The following is a 21,318-nucleotide window of genomic DNA, read 5'->3' on the forward strand; positions in this document are numbered from 1 at the left end:
AGAGCATTTTATAACTGTCAGGTGAACAAAATCTACAACTGAAGGGCAATAGCTTGCCTGACCAGTTCTCCAGTTCAATACATGCGTATTTCAATCTCAGGAACATTTAGGTTTAGAACTTTAAAATACAACATAGTCCAGCACTGGCCAGATCCCTGCCACCCCCTAGTTTTGTCCACCACTGTTCTTTGTTCTCAGCTCAGGGGCAAGAGAGAGCCATTTATGCCACCCCTCTCTGGATAGGGGGGAATCTGACGCTCCCTGAGTAGGTGTGTGGGTTTTTTCCTCTCAAAAACTTCATGTTCTTTCACAACCTTAATAGGCCAGCATTTACTTCCCACCTACAAGAAAGGGGACCAGAAATGGCTTACAGAAGAAATTAAAAGGTTTTATCTCACTTTGAACAAATTAACTTTTAGGCTGTCACTTTCTCCTTCCGGCTTATCTGAGCTAACAGGAAGCGAATGAAGGCTTGTGATTCAGCTACAGGCAGGGTGTCTGCACGAGCAGGTCACATCTATGTGGTCTCATTTGCCAGGAAAAAAAAAAAAGAACCTAAGAGAATAGTCTTCACATTTTGAATGGTGCAACATTGTATCTGCTCTCAAAACTTGGCTGAATGAAGGCAGGAGTTAACAGCTATTCCGTTGATAACTGCTATCGTTACCGGTGAGTGGCTAATAATTGGGAAATTGGAAAATGCCTTGTAGAAAAAGGTAAGAAAAGCTCCAGCAATATTGACTTAAATACATGACTAGGTTGAAAACATAAGTCTTGATTCCTGCATAGATTATCGGCTGTAACGTTCTGACTTGATATTTCCAGATGTCAGTTCTGCACTAATGTCAACAGCTTCTATTCGCGTTCTGCTCTCAGACACTGGTTCTGCAGGATTCCAGACACTACTAAAGTATTCACATGGCCCCAACTGTCCTTCCTTGTTCCCCGGCCCTGGGACAACGAGTAGTCCTAAGAACAAAAGGGCCTTGCGCTCCCGCTCCGGGCACACTCTGGCCTCCCGAGTTCTCGCTACCCGGTCTCGTGCCGAGCCCCTCGGAAGGCAGCCTGGGCCTCTGAGCCTCCAGGAGCCTGCGGCCCCCCAACTTCGCGTTCGGCTGTCTCCGGGGGTGCCAGGGGCAGGCACCCGGGGTGGGGCGGGGAGTGGCAGGGCGGGGCCAGAAGAACGCTGCTCGGGGACCCGTGAGTCTGGGCCCAGCCCGGTAGGCGCAGACGACTGGGGCGGCCTAGGCCGGGGGCCAGGTGAGAAGCCGGAGTCCGGCTGCCCAAGTTGGCGGCGACAGGTGGCCGGGGCGCCCGGGGGTCTGGGAGGGAGGTCCCCGGAGCTCCGGGGGCGGATCCTGCTGCCTCGCCACTTCCCCATTGGCCGCCAGAGCCTGTCAAGGCTTTGACTCGCTACACCGTGTCCTTCCGCCGCGGAATGTAGTCCTCCAAAAGGGCAACCTGACGGCCCGTTCGGCGCCAGCCGCGCAGCCCACTGAAGGTGACTGCGCCCGGCGCGGACGCGGAGGGGCGGGCGCAGCCGGGATTGGGCGGGGCGGGGCGGCGGAGGGATTGCGGCGGCCGCAGCCGGGATAACCTTGAGGCTCGGGCTGCAGAATCCCGCACAAGCAGGAGCGACGCATCCCGCGACCGCCGAGCTCTTCCCTTTGTAACGTAGCGCGAGCCGGACGCCGCCGGAGGTGAGCCCTGGGAGGGGCCGAGCCGCGCGTCCCCACCTGGCGGCCGTCCGCCCGGCCAGCGCGGACCCCCAGCCCGCCTGCCGGCACCCAGGGGGGCGGCGCGAGGTCCTGGGCATCCCGGAGCCGGCCGGGTCGGGACAGGGAGAGGCTGCTCACGCCCGGGGCCTGCGCTTCCGAAGTCCCCAGCGCCCGTTTCTTCCACAGACGGGTCAGCCAGCTCCTTTTCTGCCCTCATCCCTAACCCTCACTATGGTCCTGTCCTCACCTTCCTCTCCCCTCCTCCTCAATCTGCTTCCATCCTCGCCTCCCTTCCCTTCTTCTCTTCTAACTGATTCATCCTTGCCTCCCCCTCTTCTTCCCGCCCCTGCTGCATGCTCGTTTCCTCCCTCTCTTCCTTAATGCTCGTCCTTTTCCCTTTCATCTTCAACCTGTTCATGTTGCCCTCACCCCGATGCTGTCTTTGTAACCCTTTGTAACCTCTCCTTGAAACAACTTCTCCATTTCTCCTCCCATCCTCCAGTAGGCTCGTCCGCTCTTCCCGCGTGCCGGCCCCCTCTTGCTACCCCTTCCCCCATTCATGCCCGTTCCTGCCCCTCCTCCCTCCATGCTGGTCACGTCCGCTCCTCCGCACCCCTCCTTCCCCTCCTCCTCGCTGCCCTGGTCCCCGCCCCTCCGTTCTGGTCACGTCCGCCCCCACCCCGCTCTCTGCTCGCGTCCCGTCCCATCTCCGTAACAGCCTCCCGGACCCCGCAGTCTCGGCCTCTGCCCGGGCCGCGGGCGGCCTGAGTGCGGTGCGCCCCGCGGACGGGCAGGGCTTGAGCGGCCGGCGGGATGCAGCGGCGGCGCGGGCGCAGTTAGAGGGTTACGTAACCCCGGCCTTTCCTGATGCAGGGGAAGGAGGGGTGGCCGCCTCGAATTTTGGCCAGCCTTCAAGGGCCTGGGAGTAGCGGGGCCCTCGAGCTCGCCCCGGCCCTTGCAGGGTGCCACGACTGCGCTTGCTGACTGCCAGGGCCCGCGCGCCCCATCCCGCTGCCGCCGGCTGCACGTAGCGGTCTGCGACCTGCCCGCCGCATCGCTGGCCTTGCGGGCCCGAGGAGCCGCCACCCGCTTCGCGGAGGCCTCCTGGCATCCTGGGCGCTCAGCGGGCTCCTCTCCTCTGCTCCGCGTTCCTTAACAAATGCACCCTGGTTGTGGAACGCGGAGACACGCGTGGGGCGGCCCAGCAGGTTACGGAGAGGATGGGACATCTGTCGCGTTCTCTTAATAAAAACAGTATGGGTCAAGGACTGTGCTGGGGAGGGGGTTGGAGTCTGGGATGACTAGACCGGTCATAGCCCACCGAGCTCACAATCTAATGATGGAATGAACATAAAATTTATCCTTGGTAAGTGCTGTGAGGATGGTACGAACTTCCTGCTGTGGGAGGGACAGGAAGCCTCACGAGGTCTCACCAGGTGGCAAGCACGCGGTTTGAAGAAGCAGGAAAGCACCTTCCGGTCGGAAGGTCTAGAGACCCAGACGTGGGAAGGCATCCCCTTGGCTGCTTAATCCGCATACTCCAAACCCAGGATGTCCGTCCTGTCCTCGCTGGCCTGAATAAAGTGCACCTGATAGCGAAGGGCCCAGCCCGGACAGAGGCGTTGGGAAGCTGTAAACAGGCTTTTTGAATCAGGTTTGACCCGTTAATTTATTGAGACCACTGATGAGGGAATTCAACTTCTGGACCTGAGTTTCCCAGGTGAAAACTGGGAATAACATTTTCCTCATGATTTTTGAAAGGATGGGTCTCTGCACGTGCCCAAGTGTGTATGTTGCATACTCAGTGCAGAGTGTGGGGAGATGCCCAGAAGAAATGCCTCTAAATGATCATATTGGTCTGGTCACTGAGCACGGTTACTTAATCCACAATTGAGCATGAGAGCCTGAACTCCTTGATTCATCTTCTTCCTGCTAGCCCCAAACATGGTACAGTTAATCTTTGGGAGTCAGGCTCTGGAAATACCAACCATTGCCTGGAAACCAGTCCCCTCAGGGATTCTGATACAGTGTTTACAAAGTAACTAGTAATGTTACTTTGCAACTCTCCACTTGAAACAGGAGCTCTTTGGTCTTCCTGGTCTTTCCAGAACACGGACCTCCAGACACAGGAGGACAGGGAGGGGATCATTTAGGCCTTTGCCGTTTGGCTATAAGAGTGGAAACAAACTGCAGAGCCCCAACACTGAAATCTTTTGCACTCCAGATGGGGTTCTAGGACTTGTTAGACCTGATGGTGAGGTTAAGATTGGAGCCAGGGGGCAGTAGTCCCCTGTTGGCAGTACCAAGGGTGTGGCCCCTCACTAGGGTACGGAGGAGGGCCTAGGTCAGGCCTGCCCCTGCTGCAGCATTGTTAGCAAATAATTTGCCCTCTGGTGGCCTGAGGATGCTGTTGGTGGTGCAGCAGGCTGTTCTGTGGGGAAGGGTAATGTAACCCATCACCAGGTCTGTGGGGGAGGGGAGGCTCTGCGGGGAAGATGGCTCGACCTTTCAATTTATCTGCTTTTGAGAAAATTCTCTACGCTGCTGGGTGAGTGGGAAAACTGCACTGTGGTTTTTGCAAGTGTAAGAAATCCCCTCTCCCCTTTCAATGAGTCAAATAATGAAGCATGTATTTCCCACAATTAAAAATGTCTCAACTAGGTGGAAAATGGTTGGTCCAGGCACCTGGGTTTCTATACTGGCCTAAGAACTTAGGTGCAGCGTGGCAGGGTCCTGGGCCCCGGTAATGCAGTGTATGCACCTTCATTCCGGAGCCTTCTGTAGTGGGCATGGCAGCCTCTCATGGGACGTGAATAACGATGACTTAAAGAATATCCTTGAACTCATTTCTGAGTTACTAGATTTGAGCCAAAATATATGGACGTTAGTGTCCGATCTAGCACAGCTGCTTTCATTTTAAGCATTGCATTAGAAATAATTTTAATTTTGAATTCATAGGTTAACAAAGAGCGTTTTTGGCTCTTTTAAGAACTGCACCCCCAGTGACTTGGCAGATTTAGGAGCTGTGACTCCAAACAGCTAGCACCTATGGGAGTTGATTCTGTTACTTGAATGTTGTGACATTAATGTGGGGTTACAGGAAAACCATTTTATTTCTTAATATTGAGGCAATGGAAGAAATGAGGAACTGGCTGTGGGCAGGGAGGTAGAAAAAGTGTAGCTCTTACGTTGCAAACTCACATCACTTGGGTTTTAATTTATCTGGCTTCAGTGTTTATGACGGCAAGTCAGGATGTGTTCTCTTGGCCAAGAGCTAAGACTGAGACCAAGGTAGAGGAAAATGACTCATTTGACATTACTTTTGTTTCTGAGTCACTCCGAATATCCAGTCAAATCCCAATTAACTGGTACACCACAAGAATGAGTTGTTCTTGTGAGCAGAGTCTTAATTGCAACCTTGTTGAGGATCTTTGTGAAATGTTTAAGTGATTTATTTGGTAAAAGGTCACTTTAAGCATCAGTTCTGGTACAGATAGGAGTAACGCTAAATGGCCTGAGGTATGAATACTATTTTTAATACCACCATACTTTCTGGGAGCTTGCATTTTTCACCAAGAGCCAGACGCAGACTGGATAATTGAGTAGTCTGATTCCTTGGGGCTTTGTTAGAGAAGCTGTTTGGGGGAAGGTGAGCCAGGGTGGGTGGTGAATGGTAGTGTGCAGCCGGGCCTTTTGCTGTGACTGCTCAGCTCAGGAGTGGGAGGGAGGCTGGCAGGGCCACCAGGCGGTGCAGTGAGGCCCCGCCCCTGCAGCAGTTTGTGCTGGTCTGCACGTAGGAGAGCTTGGAGAGCAGGCTGCAGTACCTTCGGTGGCCTCTGAGACTCCTCTCTCCCATTTCTGTCTCTAGGCAAAGCTCCTGGGAAGCACTAAGCCTCTTTGCTGATGCCAGCAAGCAGGCGGGCGCTGTGGTGGGGGAGAATCCAAGACCAGCTGTACTAGGGCAGTGAGGTTGCTGGTCATAGCATTTTAGAGTGTGGACAAGTTTAGCTGCTAGTGGAACTCTGCAGTCACAATTCTCTGAAGGGAGCCCTATCCCTTCGAAACATTTGGAATCAACCTACAGATAATATTTCAACTTTAAATAACTGGCATCTCCCCTGTCTCCAGCAACGAGCAGAAAGAATTGCCCCATCAGCAGAGTCAGTCATGGCACATAAGACACACCATATCCAGCATGCCCATTTCAGAGGAGCCTGGGAGTTTTGATTGAGTTAAGTGATAGGGAAGTGGAGACTCTTAGAAGTCTGACAGTATCAAGTGTTGGCAAAGGTATGGAAAGGCACGAACTCATGCTGGTTGTAAATTGATACAGCCACTTTGGAGAGCAATTCAGCAATATTTAGTAAAAATAGAAATGTACCCCATGACCCAAGAATTCTATTTCTGGATATATAGAGGCTCACAAATGCACAAGGAGACATGTACTAGGAGAGTTGCTATAGGTTAAAATTGGTTTAATGGGGCGGGGAATGGCCACCAGTAAAGAGGTACATAAATAAAATGGTCTAGTTGTACGGTGGACTAGTATAGTAGTTCAAATGAATTAGCTAGATCTATATACCAGCTGGATGGATCTTAAATGTGCTGCTCAGTGAAAAAGCAAATTATGATATTGTATGATGTGTACAGTACACTAATTAAGACATTAAGAAAACACAATACTATAAGGTTCCATATAGATACACTTTACCTAGACTTAAATGAACTAGGATACAAAATTCATGCCAGTGTTTGGGTGTGAAAATTCATGATGGGGGTGGGGAGGGTTGAAGGAGCCTGGGGATGGAGGAAAAATGAACTGTATAAAATTGTAATTCTTTTCATTTTTAAAAATTCTAAAAATATAGCTCAAAGGTCACTTCTGGGTGGTAGAGATACAGATGTTAGTTTTTTTTTTCTTAAATTCAAAACAAAATAGAAGCAAACCTATAAAGGCCGCTATAGAAAGACCAGTCACACTGACTAGGTAAGTGCTCTTGGAGAGCTGGCGCTGCCTTCCTCCTCATGCCCTCAGCTAGGATGCAGGGCGGGGCCAGTAAATGTTGAGTTAATGCTCACTTCACTCGGGCTGTCACCCACCCTGCTTGCACCTGACTTGGGAGGATCCTAAATCGGAGTCCCAGGTCCCTTGCTGCTTCCAGAGTGTGGGTATCATGCCCGGAAGTACTGCCCCACTTTTAATCCTAGTAAGGAGGAACCATGTCCCGAGGTGACAAAGGCTTCGCCCAAACTTCCTCCTTCTGGCTGAAACCAGTTCTCTGCTCTGAGCTTCTGGTACGGAACCAGGAAGTCCTCCTCATCTGAGGACATTGTGTGTTCTCTGACTCGGGACTTTTCCCCCTAAAGCTGAGCAGTCTTTTGGGAGATTAGGCCCATGTAGCCATTCAGCATCAGCATTTGTGCCCTATTCAGATTTTTTTTTTTTTTTTAACAAGAGATTTTTTTTTTTTTCTTTTTTTCTTTTTTTGACAGAGTCTCACTCTGTTGCCCGGGCTAGAGTGCCGTGGCTTCAGCCTAGCTCCCAGCAACCTCAAGTTCCTGGGCTCAAGCAATCCTTCTGCCCCAGCCTCCCAAGTAGCTGGGACTACAGGTGGGCACCACCACACCTGGCTAATTTTTCTATGTTTAGTAGAGATGGGGTCTCGCTCTTGCTCAGGCTGGTCTTGAACTCCTGACCTCAAGCGATCCTTATCCTCCCGCCTCGGCCTCCCAGAGTGCTAGGATTATAGGCATGAACCACTGAACCCGGCCTAGTGTATTTTTTATACGATTTTCCCCCCTGGTTTCTGAAGAATGGCCAAAGAACTGTGTCCGTCGTGAAGAAAAGTGTAGCACAAAGAGCAGGAGCCACCTGAGTGGAGGAAGGAAAGGGCAGAATGGGGCCTCGGAGCTGAGCTGCCGTGCCTGCTCCACCCGGCAGCCCAGACTCACCTCAGGTGGTCTTATTTCTCACAGAGGAGAAATGGCTCTGAGGAAGATCCTCCTGCAGGGGCTCGGGCTCAAGAATAAGGTTCCTGTACCCGGGCACGGGGTTTGCTGCCGCCAGTGCATACGCCGGGCTTCCACTGCCGGCTGGAGGTTGGCTCTGCATGTCTGTGCCTCCCAGGAGGATGTGGTAGTGAGTCAGGCTGGCATGGGTGGGGCCACATGTCCTGGCAGGCACTGTCCAGGCCACTGACGTGAGGGAGGGAGCCCTTCCCAAAGGCCCGCCCTGAGAAACCAAGGCTGGGGGAGACTCCAGAGGGTGTTCTGCATACAAATACGACTCCAGGTAGGTGGTCGGTGGGATGCCCGGCTTGTGCTGGGGAGAAGAGGCTTGTGGAGGACCTTGAAGACTGGCAGGAGGCTCTGGCCCTCCCTGCAAGGGAGACCCTAGGACAGAGCCTGAGGGAAGAGAAACCAGTTGGTGACACATGAGGCTTCTGGGTTGGCAGGATGCTTTACAGACAGAAGAGATTTTGTGGAAGTCTGGGTGGACTTGTTGATAAGCTTTTTTGACTGCTGGTGTGTAAATCCACTAAAATGCTAAACTTGTGTTGGTCATTTTTGTACTTAATAGCAAAACATTAGAGCTTGTAGACATCAGATTTAATTTGAGGTGGTGAAATAGGGTTTGTGTTTGAGGGCAATATAATTGTGGGTGGGTATGTTTATTTTAGGGGCAGGGTCTCACTCTGTCACCCAGGCTGGAGTGCAGTGGCGTGATCATAGTTCACTGTAACCTCAAATTCCTGGGTTCAAGCGATCCTACCTCAGCCTCCCAAACAGCTGAGATTACAGGCGCGTACCACCGTGCCTGGCTAATTTTTAAATTTTTCGTAGAGACATGGTCTCATTAACTTGCCCAAGCTGGTCTCAAACTCCTGGTCTCAAGCGATCCTCTTGCTGTGACCTCCCAAAGCACCGGATTACAGGCATTAGCCACTGTGCCTGGCTGAGGCAAATATAAATGTATCTGCTAATGACATCTAGTCCTGGAGGCAGCCTTCTGTACCAGAACATCACAAAGGCTTTACTGTGGAGCTTGAGAACAGACTAAACGGGAAAAGAAGTTAGCTGGATTTGAGCATGTAGCTAACAGGTTTTTGGCAAGAAATTGTCCTATGGACTTTTTTTTTCCCTTTGAGATTCTGAGTGGATTAAAGTTGACTTTCCCAAGCCACTGAAACTGTCCTGCAATGCGTTTGTGACCAAGGGCCTCGGATGTGTATCTTTCCTTTGCCGCCTTTTCAGTAGAGTATTCTTGAAGTGCATAGACCAGCAGTTGATTAATGGAATTGGGAGATTCACATTTCTTTAAATTCCTCCCCAAAATTTTACAGGATGCTTGTAATTATGTTTTTTTCCAAAGGAGGTACACTTGTAATTTTTCTTTCTTTTTTTTTGAGACAGAGTCTCTGTTGCCCAAGTTAGAGGGCTGTGGCATCAGCCTAGCTCACAGCAACCTCAAACTCTTGGGCTCAAAAGATCCTTCTGCCTCAGCGTCCCAAGTAGCTGGGACTACAGGCATGTGCCACCATGCCCAGCTAATTTTTCTGTATATATATTTCTAGCTGTCCATATAATTTCTTTCTATTTTTATTAGAGACGGGGTCTTGCTCTTGCTCAGTCTGGTCTCGAACTCCTGACGTTGAACGATCCTCCCGCCTCGGCCTCCCAGAGTGCTAGGATTATAGGCGTGAGCCACCACGCCTGGCCTGTAATTTTTCTTATTTTATAAAAGTATTTAATATCAGTATATTAAGAAAAAATTTGCCATAATCCTACTGCCCAGTTAGCATACTGTTAAAATTTTGGTATATGTTCTCTCAGTGCTTTTATGTATTTTTACTTTGGTGTTCCTTTCCCCAAAAAAGGGAAGGGACAAGAATAAATAGTGGGATGTTAGTAAATCACAGGTCTAGAGAGACTTTGGGGGGAAGGCAATCTTAGGGTGTTAGGGAAGGCGATAAAACACTCCAGGGGAGGCGGTAAGAACCCACTTCACCTGAGAATCTTCTATCAACAGTGTCTTGGTATTTTGGGGAAGAGACCTCTATTTTTGTTTATAATATAGCAGAATCCCTAGGAGTGGCTACCACCTGGATACCTGGTTATTAAGGTAATTTTTCTGTTACTCCCAAGAGCTTTAGTTACACTCAGCTTTTACCTTAATCCTTGTACAGCTCTTCAGGGCAAACCTTATTCAGCTCTGAGCGGTGTTTGCAAGTGGGGCCACGGAGCCACCCTGAGCCAAAAAGAGAGCATTATGTCACCGGAGACCCAAGCCCACAGAACCCAAGGTATGACCTGCTAAGCAGTGGCCCCAGCCAGATCTCTGCAAAGAGTTCCTAGTGTCTCAGGTCTGGAGAAGAGCTGGCTGATGGTTTTTAAGAAGAGTGGAATTGGTTACTCAGCCCACTCATTCAGATCTTAGTTTGTTCATAATACAGTCCTCAGACTGGATGACACTCTCCCGTTGGAGGCCACAGCAAGGCCTTTGTGTTCCAGTTGGCCTGATGTGCCATCTCTCAGAAATGTCCCCTCCACGGCCAGACCGATCTAAGCCTGGCCGGGAGTGCTGAAGGTACTGAAGCCCTGCCTCAGCTGTGAGTATAGGTAAAGGGACTGGCTGGCCAAGCTGTCGGAAGTGCTTAGATTTCAGGAAGAGGGAGCAGAGGTGTAACTTTGATTCTGATAAAGAGGCACCAGGTTAGACTGACGGTCATTTAACGAACACTGGAATGCCTGCAAGTACTGGGTGCCAGGAGGTACAAGACCGTATAGGTCCTTCAAGAGAGGATTCCCTTTCTTGCGTTGGTAGCTAGTGTGTATTAGGGAGTTAGGAAACACACATTGAAATCAACAGTTTATTTGCCATGTGGGATAGTTAGCCAGTATCTTATTTCCTCATTTTTAAAGCTTTAGATTCTGTTGTTGGGCACTTGTAGCCATCAGTTTTCCATAGCTGACAGACTGTTTGTTCACCACTGGTCTCATGGCTCCTTGGACCTTTATGAGGCCTCTTTGGAGGTGGCAGAGATGGGTGTAGATGCACACTCTGCTTGAGCCACCAGAGAGGCCACACACAAAGTCAGGGATGGAGGAGGGTAAAGGAGTAAGGGTCATATGTATGGATGGCTTGATTTGGGGCCCTGAGATTTAGGAGGAGGTGGGCAGGGCTAAAGAGGGGCTTGTTCCTGAGCCTTGGCTGAAGCATTTCCACTCAAGAGCGTCATATGGAGTAGCCCTTGGTCTGAGAACATGAGGAAAGGAGCCGCCCTCTGCTGAGAAGGCTATTGAGCTTCTGGTCACATCCTTGCCTGAAGGTTCTTCAGATACTGCCAGGAAGCTTCTCCTGGGTCTTTATCTCTAATCTGCTAACAACAGGCTGGGTGAGTTTCGTTGCAAATCAGTAGTGAAGAAAGCAAAGGTCAGGACAGTTGTCAGGATCATGACCCGGCTGGTTAATTACCTAGAACAGGTGGTCTCTGTGACGGAGGGGTGGTGCACTTGTCAGACTCAGAAAGGAAGTCAGGATGTTGTGTCAAAAATCAGCTGGGGAGAAAATTTGACCAGCAACTTTAATTTCCTTATGTTGCAACTGCCCTGTTAATGTTGTTGTAATAATTTTAGAACCATACCAGTGCCCTTGTGATTATCCTTGGTTGTGTGCAAATTGCTTTGCATGTCCTAAAGTCCTCTTGAACAAAAGTAGATGTGGTTTTTAGGTGCATACTTCTGGGATGGAACATTTGCATTTAGGGGAGTCACTTTGGGTTTGGGTGAGGATTGTAAAGAGGGAACGTGGGTATCTGACAACAAAGCAGATATTGCATCACAGGAAGATTGGTTACAGCTTGCTTTTGTGGAAACTCCTTCAGTGCATGTAAAATGATATTATTTATAGGATTGGTGGGAGAGCTGTCAAGGTAGATGTCAGACCAGTATAGGAGAGACCTGCTTACAGTGAGTGCCTGGGAAGTACATATAGTGAGTGACAGGTTTTAACTTGTTCGTTAAGGGACTTTTCCATTTGTTCATGATCACATGAGCCCTTTGCCCAATATGAGGAGCACCCACATATCCAGAGCGTGTCTGGCCTCCCTGTGGCTTACACACAAAGTGCGCTTATCAAGTTAATGTGTAAGCAGGAGACAGCCTCCTGTGCCACGTGGTCTAGTGTATTAATCACTTCTCAGTCTAATCACTCTCTCTTCTATTTCCCTGGCCCCAGGACCTTGGAAGCCATGCCGAAGGCCCACAGTGAAGCCGGGACTGCCTTCATTCAGACCCAGCAGCTGCACGCAGCCATGGCGGACACATTCCTGGAGCACATGTGCCGCCTGGACATTGACTCGGCACCCATCACGGCCCGGAACACTGGCATCATCTGCACCATCGGTGAGTCGGGGTGCCTGTCCTCCCAGAGGGCTTCATGTGGCAGTGACTGTTTCTGTCCTGAAAAGACCTAGGTGCTAAGGGAGATGCTACACAGATTCTTAATGAGAACTCAGGTCATAGGAAGTTACAATAAAGAATTAGTATGCTTTATGTTTTCTGCTCTAGGGAAATTTTAGAGGGTGTCCTCCTTAGCAGATCTTTGTAAGAGCATCTCAGAGACCTAGAAAAGATATTTTTTTTTTTTTTTTTTTTGAGACAGAGTCTCACTTTGTTGCCCTGGCTAGAGTGAGTGCCGTGGCGTCAGCCTAGCTCACAGCAACCTCAAACTCCTGGGCTTAAGCGATCCTACTGCCTCAGCCTCCCGAGTGGCTGGGACTACAGACATGCACCACCATGCCCGGCTAATTTTTTCTCTATATATTTTTAGTTGTCCATATAATTTCTTTCTATTTTTAGTAGAGACGGGGTCTCGCTCTTGCTCAGGCTGGTCTCGAACTCTTGACCTCGAGCGATCCACCCGCCTCGGCCTCCCAGAGTGCTAGGATTACAGGCGTGAGCCACCGCGCCCGGCCTAGAAAAGATATTTTTTTAACAGGCTCTATTAGCCAAGATTCTCGGGTTGGAGATCTGGCTGGGATCCAGTGAGAGTGAAGAGGGCTGGCCAAGTCTTACCTAGGCCTTTCTGATAGGATGGGAGCCTGAAGAATTTGAAGGAAATGAGAGAAGTATCCCTTGATGTCGAGAGAGTGGCTGGCACAATAATAGCTTTCTGTGTGCCTTAGAAAGACTTTTGAGCTATTTGGGGGAGAAAAAGTAGGGGGAGGTAAAGATCAAGAATTCTTCAAACTTAAGCTAACTTATAGTGCTTTTCCTCCTTTGAATAATTAACATGTGTGGCTTTAAAACTTTTCCTAATAGGCCCAGCTTCCCGGTCGGTGGACATGTTAAAGGAGATGATTAAGTCCGGCATGAACGTGGCTCGTCTGAACTTCTCTCATGGAACTCACGAGGTGAGCCTCAGCTGGGCAGTGTGGCCGCTGACCTGGCCTGTAGGAAATGGGGACAGGGTGCAGTGTTCATTTAGCCACAGTGAACCAGGTAAGGACGAGCCAGTGGGAAGGTTGTCCTAAGTCACCCATCTCTACTCTCCTTCCCCTTCTCCTGACACCTCTGCTGGCCAAGTCCCCTTAAGCAAGGAAGACCTGCTTTGTCACTGGCCATGGTTCTCCCACACACCTGTGCTACTGTGAGCCTTCACAAAGGAAGGTGTAGAAGGGTGCTACTGGAAACCCCTCTAAGCCTTGGGTGTCCTGGCCCCACAGTGCTTGACACTCCTGCCTTGGGGTTTCTATAATAGCTCATATTGCCGTGGTGAACCAAAAGGTCATCCTACAGATTGATGCTGGCCTGGTTTAGACCCAGATAACCGGGCAGGTCCAGGAGGAGGGTTTCCACTATTGCAAGTTAAGGACTAAGTCTAATGCACTAACACCAGCTGGCCTGTAATACCCTGCTCCATCAGCGTTATGTTCCTGGCCTGTCTCTTCCCAGGGGTTCTGGAGCATTGAAATGAAAGCTGTCAGCACTCTTCCCCAGCACCTGGTCGGAGTGTGTTTTTGTGCTGAGGCTCTTCGTTAGCTGACTTGACTTGTGGACAGAGGCCTTTCCCAGGCACTGCTGTCGGGAAGGCTCCGTTCCTGCCTTAGTGCCCAAGTTTAGAACAAACCCATTCTGAGGCGTTAGGGGTTCCCTGGACGGCTGTGCCTTTTTAAAACAGTCAGGCTCCGCCATAGATTTCCCACACACCATGGGATTTCATACTGGCATTGACTGAGGAGTTATGGAGAAGGCAACCTTTCCCCTCTCTTGACTTCTGTGCTTCCCGTTCAGAGTAAAGAACATGCTGACCCTGTAAGGGAGAGTGGTGAGGGGTTGCCCTCTGGCATTTGGAAGTTGGTATTAAGTTGGGACTAAAAATAAGACCTCAGGAAGTGCAATCCGAGAGGTGAATTCTTCCATTCTGGAAACGCGAGGCTCTTCATCATAGCTTCCCGTGTTCATCAACAGCCTACGGCCTGGCTAGCAGTCGGCTCCAAATACCATGGGGGCCTGACCTCAGACAGGTTAAGACATGTCCTTGTAATTTTTGGAAAATTCTGTAATTTTCCAAAGGCCAGGGGGTCCTCAGCAGGAGTCACCAGGAATTACTGCAAGTGTTAGCTTAGCTTAAAGAGAGAGCTAAGGACAACAGCGAAGATCACTATTGATCCTGCTGCTAGAGTCTGCCACGCTCTCCTGCGTGCAGGGCAAGGAGCAGAAATAGATTTTTAAGAAGCTGACCTTTAACTAGGCTTTATGGTTCCTTCCATCCAGTGAAATAACACCGCACAGCTCGGACATGGCAAGGGTGCATGATCTATGCTGCACCTGCCGGATGGGGGCTGGTGCAGATTTTGGTTTTGGTTTTATTTGGGAGCTGGGCGCAGTGGCTCGCTCCTGTAATCCTAGCACTCTGGGAGGCTGAGGCGGGTAGATTGCTTAAGCTCAGGAGTTGGAGACTAGCCTGAGCAAGAGCAAGACCCCCATCTCTACTAAAAATAGAAAAAATTAGCCAGACAACTAAAAATAGAAACAAAAAATTAGCCGGGTGTGGTGGCTCCCGCCTGTAGTCTCAGCTTCTCTGGAGGCTGAGGCAGGAGGATGGCTTGAGCACAGGAGTTTGAGGTTGCTGTGAGCTATGATGACGCCACTACACTTGCCCCGGGCAACAGAGTGAGACTCTGTCTCAAAAAAAAAAAAAAAAGACATTTGGAGATTATCTGTATTTTAACTTTTAAGAATTCCCAGATTTGAATTGGGATTTTTTCTTTTTTAATGAAAAAAAACCAAGTCCCTCTCATCATTTATTTTGAGGTTTTAGATTGAGATGAGGTTGTCCCTGGGATCAGGGTTTTAGAAACTGATCTGAAATTACTCTAATATCGTATAATGTCATGTAAGCAGTTTCAATTTGACCACATGTCAGGACTCCTACTTCATATCCACCTTTGCCTAAGGGGTCATGCTTTTCCAGTTCTTGACAATCGTAAATACCCTTCTGAACAGAGCATTGAAATTACGTTCTCACTCTGACAGAGGGACATCTGTATCTGCAGCTGAACTTGTGAAAGCTTTGGCACAGTATCTTTAGCCCCCATGTTTGGCAGTTCACATGGACAAGATGTGTTCTTGCTGAACATGTGGTTCCACAATGCCATGTTGGCCAGAAATACTGACTTTTAAGCAACTTAAATTTAGAGCCTTCCACAAGGACAGCACTGATGGATGAAACCCTTCACCACTTGATAATGTGCCAACAAAACCACAGCCAGAAATGTACCAAAAGATGATAATATAGAGGATTTGAATAATATAATACCTAATAATCAGTAGGTTTTAATATATGATTTTACATCACAAAGACTAAAAATGCATGTTTATTTAAAACACTCATGGTTATAAAAATATATTAGGCCACCAAAAACCTCAAGTTCTGTAAAGTAGAAATTACACAGACACATTCTCTTACATAGTTAATGGTAATTAAGAACAAAATCTAAAGTGTAATCAAGAAAACTTAGTGACTTAAATACACTTATTCCAGAAAGCAAAAATCTCAAGGTAAGTGAAATAAATATTTAACTCAGAACACTAGAAAAAAATAAAAAGGGTGAAGGAAAGAAATTGATTTTGTATAATAAAGCATAGCTTAATGAAATAGAAAATAAATTTGACAAATTAAGAGCTGATTCTTTGTGTGAAAAAATTAATAAAACAGAAGCCCCTGGAAAGCTTGGTCAAGAATACAAGGATATACAAATAAAAGTATGAATAGAAAAGGGAATATCTCCTGTACATTAGCGGTTTTTTGTTTTTGTTTTTTAAGACAGAGTCTTGCTCTGTCACCCAGGCTGGAGTGCAGTGGCATCATCATAGCTCATTGCAGCCTTCAACTCCTGGCCTCAAGCAATCCCCCCACCTCCGCCTCCTGCAGTGCTGGTATTACAGGCACGTGAGCCACTGTGTGATTTTCAAAGTCAAGAAAACTTATAGTTTAATTCCTATAGAGATGAAATTGACTATTTTCTAAGAAAACATTCAGGAGATAGAAACTATGAATAGATTAATAGGCATAAGTTGTAAAAGTGACTAAGATCTAGCTCACCTCAGACAGAACACTAAGGCCAAGTGATTTTTAATGGCTAAATTCTGTCTCCCCTTTGCAGTACAGTTAAATCCTTTGTTACCACTGCTCTAGAGCCTAGGACAGTATAGAAATCTTCCCATTGTGTTCTTCAGAATCAACAAGACCAAAACCAGACAGGTTAGTATAACTAGACCAGTCTCACTTAGAAAGTGCAGAAAGCATAGATAAAATTTAATTATCCAAATCCAGTAGTGTTTTAAAGGAATGGCATGATCTATAACCAAGTAAATTTTATTGTAGGAACTCAGAGTTCTGTGTTGGCATTAAATAGAGTGGTCATTGTAATAGAACATGATAATACTAGGTAACATTTATTAGATTACCATGTGCTTGTCTCTGTTCTAAGTGCTTCACATCAACTCTGAGGAAGAGGCATTTGACAATATTCACCACCCATTCCTTAAAATGGCTATTTTTATTTCTATCCTATATTTGTGTTCTATGTCTATGGCAAGCCAGCAATAGAAAGAAAATTTCATAACTTATAATAAAGACCTCTATAAACAAACACACAAACCAAGCCAGTGTCGCCTGCCTGAATTAGAGACTTTGAGAAACAGGCTTCAGGCCTCACCCCCATTGCAGGCTAAGCTCTGGCTCCAGCTCCCTCCCCTCCAGCCTCCTGCAAATAACAGACTGGCTTGTTTGCAGGTGCAGCTCTCCCAGACAGCGGTGGCTAAAGGACAAGGCCACCAAAAGTGGCCCATAAAGTGCTGAATTAGGTGCCCCTGTTATCAGCAATGTCATACTGATTACACTATCTGAGAACCCATTTGATATCTTGGCTGTGAGCCCTTTTTTTTTCTAATTCTGTTTGCTTTTCTTCCACTCTGAATTACCAACTGAATGTGAGTCCTTTTTTTATCATTTACACATTTAAATATTATATTATAAATGTAATTTAAGCCAACAATGGAACTTGTGGGAATTTTTTTCCCTTTAAAAGAATCCAGATATTTCAGAAGTCAGGAATTGAAAAGAAAAAAAGAAAAACAAAATAAAAAGAATCCAAATACTGTGAAAGTCTATAAAATACTCATCATTTATAATCACAAAATACAATTTTCTAGGCTTTTAAAAAAGTGAGACATAGAACTTACACTTTTAACAATATGACAGACTAGGTTATATATATATATAAAATATTTTCTATTTATATCATTTTTATTAGAAATTTTAAAGAAACATTAAAAAGTGAAACAATAGGAAACAGATGCAAACCATGTTTTGAACTGCAACCTAAGAAAATCAATTGAAAAGAACACATTTGGGACAACTGGGGAACTTCAGTATAGAATGAGTGAATGTTAAGAACTAATAAATTCTAGGATTCTACAATTATGGCAGAATTACCAGAATGAAAGGACTGAAAGTGTCATAGAATCTAATTCACATCTCATGTTTAAATGAACAATAAGGGCAAACGGAAAAGAGAAAGGGCTTAAGAGAGAAGATTGAGTCTAGGATCTGCTATGAGTGAGGAATAGCAAAGGGCAGTTTGTTCAGAAAAAGGCATATGACCACCTTTCCCTATTCTACACCCCTCTCTCATCTCTCCAAGCAGATTAGGAAAGAGAAAACCAGGTCTGCATGACCTTAGCGATGAGTTACTTAGCTTGGGCCGCTGTTGGCTTAGGTCAATCACTTTGGGTTTGAATTGTAGTTGGAATTGATAGAGAACAAACTCTCAGAATGACCACATGTGTCAGTCTGGCTTCGATTGCCCGACCAGTCTTACCCAAGTACAAGTCCTTTTGCCCCAGCTGTCTGCTTTATTTGCAGAGGGTATTTGATGAGTCAGTCGTGGGGAAAAGAACAGCCAAAAGGATGATGGGCCATGTTCACACCTATGCCTTTAATGGGTTTTGGTGGCAATATTGTGAAAAGTGTCTAAGATTTGCCGTCAGGGTAAGCTGGTGCTGTGGTGTGAGTGAGTGGAAGGCAAGGAGGTCATATAAGCAGGGGGACGGTTGTTCAGTGGGTGGGTGGCACCGCAGTTGGAGGATGGAGCTGGAGGTCCGGAAGGCCCACAGGCTTTTCTGGGGTAACCAGCTTTGGCTTCAGGGCAGGGTTACGGGGGCTGCATCCTAGGGTGGTAGGACACTCATCCATCATCTTCCTTCCGTTCCCCAGTACCACGCGGAGACCATCAAGAATGTGCGCGAAGCCACAGAAAGCTTTGCATCTGACCCCATTCTCTACCGGCCAGTTGCCGTGGCTCTGGACACTAAGGGACCTGAGATCCGAACTGGGCTCATCAAGGGCGTGAGTATCCTGGGGAAGAGCTGGGGGAGGCTCAGGTGGCCACGTACCCTACACTCGTCCTCCACAACCTCTGCCCTGCCTGGGTGCCATGTTTTAGCGTAGGTCTACAGATGCGGGTTTTACTCATCAATGTAAAAAGTGTTGACCTACTTTGCTAGGAAATGGTGCCACAAAGGAAGGTTTTTTAATTCTAAAAACGTACTTCCAAGTCTCTAACTTTGGGAGAGCAATTTCTTTTTATCTTTTTCTTTATCTTTAAGTGGCATAACTGAAACATTGTATTAATGGCTTTTCCCTTGGGTTACTTCCATGAAGTATACTCAACTAGAGAATAAGAGCGTTTATTTGCAAAGCAAAACACTTGATTACTTCTAGCTGAGATTCAGATGATGTTCCTGCTGGGGTGGTGAGGGCGCTGGCGGCCATGGTGTGGACTCTGCTTACTCTTGGCCACAGAGTGGCACCGCGGAGGTGGAGCTGAAGAAGGGAGCCACTCTCAAGATCACGCTGGATAATGCCTACATGGAAAAGTGTGACGAGAACATCCTGTGGCTGGACTACAAGAACATCTGCAAGGTGGTAGATGTGGGCAGCAAGATCTACGTGGATGATGGGCTTATTTCCCTGCTGGTGAAGCAGAAAGGTACGTGTGGGAGTCAGGGTCCAGTTGTCTGAAACCATCTCCTGTCTCTAAAATTCCTTGACACAAAGAAGATAGAGGCCGGGCACGGTGGCTCATGCCTGTAATCCTAGCACTCCGGGAGGTCGAGACCAGCCTGAGCAAGAGTTGAGACTCCGTCTTTACCAAAAATAGAGAAAATTAGCCGGGTGTCTTCGTGAGCCCAGGAATTCACGGTTGCAGTGAGCTGTGGTGACGCCACTGCACTCTAGCGGAGAGACAGCCTCTGTCTCCAAAAAAAAAGAAGAAGAAGAAGGAAGGTGGTTGGCTGGCAGCAAGATTGAGTCTATGTGTTCTCAGGAATTCCTTTTATAACTTATCCTCAAAAACAGGTTTTTAGTCCAGCATAGCTATGCTCTTCTGGCTGTGGAGAACATATTCTTTTTTATTTGTCCTTGCTTTCCTTCTCCTTTCTTCCTTCCTCCTCCCTTCCTTCCTTCCTTCCTCCATCGCTCAGTAAGAGATGAACCAGGACTCTCGTGTGCCTGGGAATGACGCTGCCATTCAAGTGCCGGGCACTATTCTAAGTGTTTTACATGATCATTTATTTTAAGTTTTAAAACAATCTTATTAAATCATCCTCATGACAGGTGAGGAAACTGGGGTCCAGAGAGGTTAGCTGGCCTGCCCAGGGTCACGCAGTTAGTGGGGTTGGGATTTGAACTCCGGTGACACGGCTCCTGCATGCCTGATGTGCTACTACCCAGCTCGCCGCACTGGGGAGAAAGGCACCTGCCACCTCCTGTTGGGGACGTGTGCCCTGGTTGCTCCGCCTCCACGACCTCCTCCTTTTCACACAGGTGCTGACTTCCTGGTGACGGAGGTGGAAAACGGTGGCAGTTTGGGCAGCAAGAAGGGTGTGAACCTTCCCGGGGCTGCTGTGGACCTGCCTGCCGTGTCAGAAAAGGACATCCAGGACCTGAAGTTTGGGGTAGAGCAGGATGTAGACATGGTGTTTGCATCTTTCATCCGCAAGGCGTCTGATGTCCATGAAGTTAGGAAGGTCCTGGGAGAGAAAGGAAAGAACATCAAGATAATCAGCAAAATCGAGAATCACGAGGGAGTTCGGAGGTGAGTCCCCCATCGTCCCCGCCCCAGGCCCAGCCCAGCACTCTGAAGGGCAAGGTGTAACCTGGGAGTACCTGGTTCCCAAACCTGGCACCTGCCCATCAGCATGCAGACTCCCGAGCCTGTTCCCGACCCACGGAATCAGAGTATCTTATCGGGGTGGAAGGCATTGGTATTTTAAAAACAAAAACAAGAACGAGCTTCCCAGGTGACTTGAGATGTCAGCAGCTAACATTGTTCCCTAGGCTTGGGGACCAACGTTGCAGAGGACAGGGTCACTGCTCACAGGATTGGGGCCATCGTGCTCTGCTCCTGATGAGGAACACTGCCAGTGTTTGGAATGGGGGAGGAAGACAGCAGAGCAGACCCGTAGGAAGGGGCTCTGTTTGGCCCTCACTGGGGAGCCATGTGGAAGCTCTGGGCTCTGGGCCTGGTGTCCATGCTGAAGCTGTGGCCTCCTGGTCTTCACTTAGCAGCTGGCTCGGTGATTGGGCTAACTCTGGTGTGGTCCTTCCAGCTTCCCAGAGGAAGGTCTGTTCTGCAGCTCGGCTTGCTCATCACCCCAGTGCTCCCGAGCTAGAGCCATATGAGTATGGCCAGCTAGGGACATCTGTTCCTCTTTGCCCCTGCTACTGGGAGAGCTGAGCACTGCTGAAACCCCAGACCTACTCGTGTGGGTTAGGAGTGTGCTTGGGGGGTGGGGCAGGGGGAGCAGCCCTGTGCACCCACCTTTGTGGCCTTGCTGTCTTTAGCTTTGTGTAGATGTCCTTTGTTCCAGACAATTTGGGGTCCTCCCCTTTTTCCATTCTGATAAGCCATGAGTGCTAGCTGACCTTGGCCCCAGGCCAGTCAGAGCCACATTCCCTCTTGCCTTCAGCAAGTCGGAGTGGCCCCCTCGAGGGGCAGCCTCCAGTGTCCTTGACTAGATGGAGCCGTGG

The 21,318-nt window shown here is 48.4% G+C and overlaps 1 protein-coding gene across 9 annotated transcripts in view; it reads left to right on the forward strand.

The window, feature by feature from the left end:
- The first annotated feature begins 1,240 nt into the window (after nucleotides 1–1,240).
- PKM (pyruvate kinase M1/2) overlaps nucleotides 1,241–21,318 on the forward strand; it is a 28,214-nt gene continuing 8,136 nt past the window's right edge. The window contains exons 1-7 of one of the 9 annotated variants that reach the window (XM_069482253.1): nucleotides 2,871–3,220; nucleotides 6,620–6,621; nucleotides 11,956–12,122; nucleotides 13,041–13,132; nucleotides 18,502–18,633; nucleotides 19,090–19,276; nucleotides 20,113–20,383. In XM_069482253.1, the coding sequence (XP_069338354.1) occupies nucleotides 6,620–6,621; nucleotides 11,956–12,122; nucleotides 13,041–13,132; nucleotides 18,502–18,633; nucleotides 19,090–19,276; nucleotides 20,113–20,383 (851 nt within the window). In that variant the 5' untranslated portion in view covers nucleotides 2,871–3,220. The other 8 variants (XM_069482281.1, XM_069482271.1, XM_069482288.1 and 5 more) reach the window with 8 other exon arrangements.

Source organism: Eulemur rufifrons, chromosome 2 (genome assembly GCF_041146395.1).
Source record: "Eulemur rufifrons isolate Redbay chromosome 2, OSU_ERuf_1, whole genome shotgun sequence".
Lineage (NCBI taxonomy): Eukaryota > Metazoa > Chordata > Mammalia > Primates > Lemuridae > Eulemur > Eulemur rufifrons.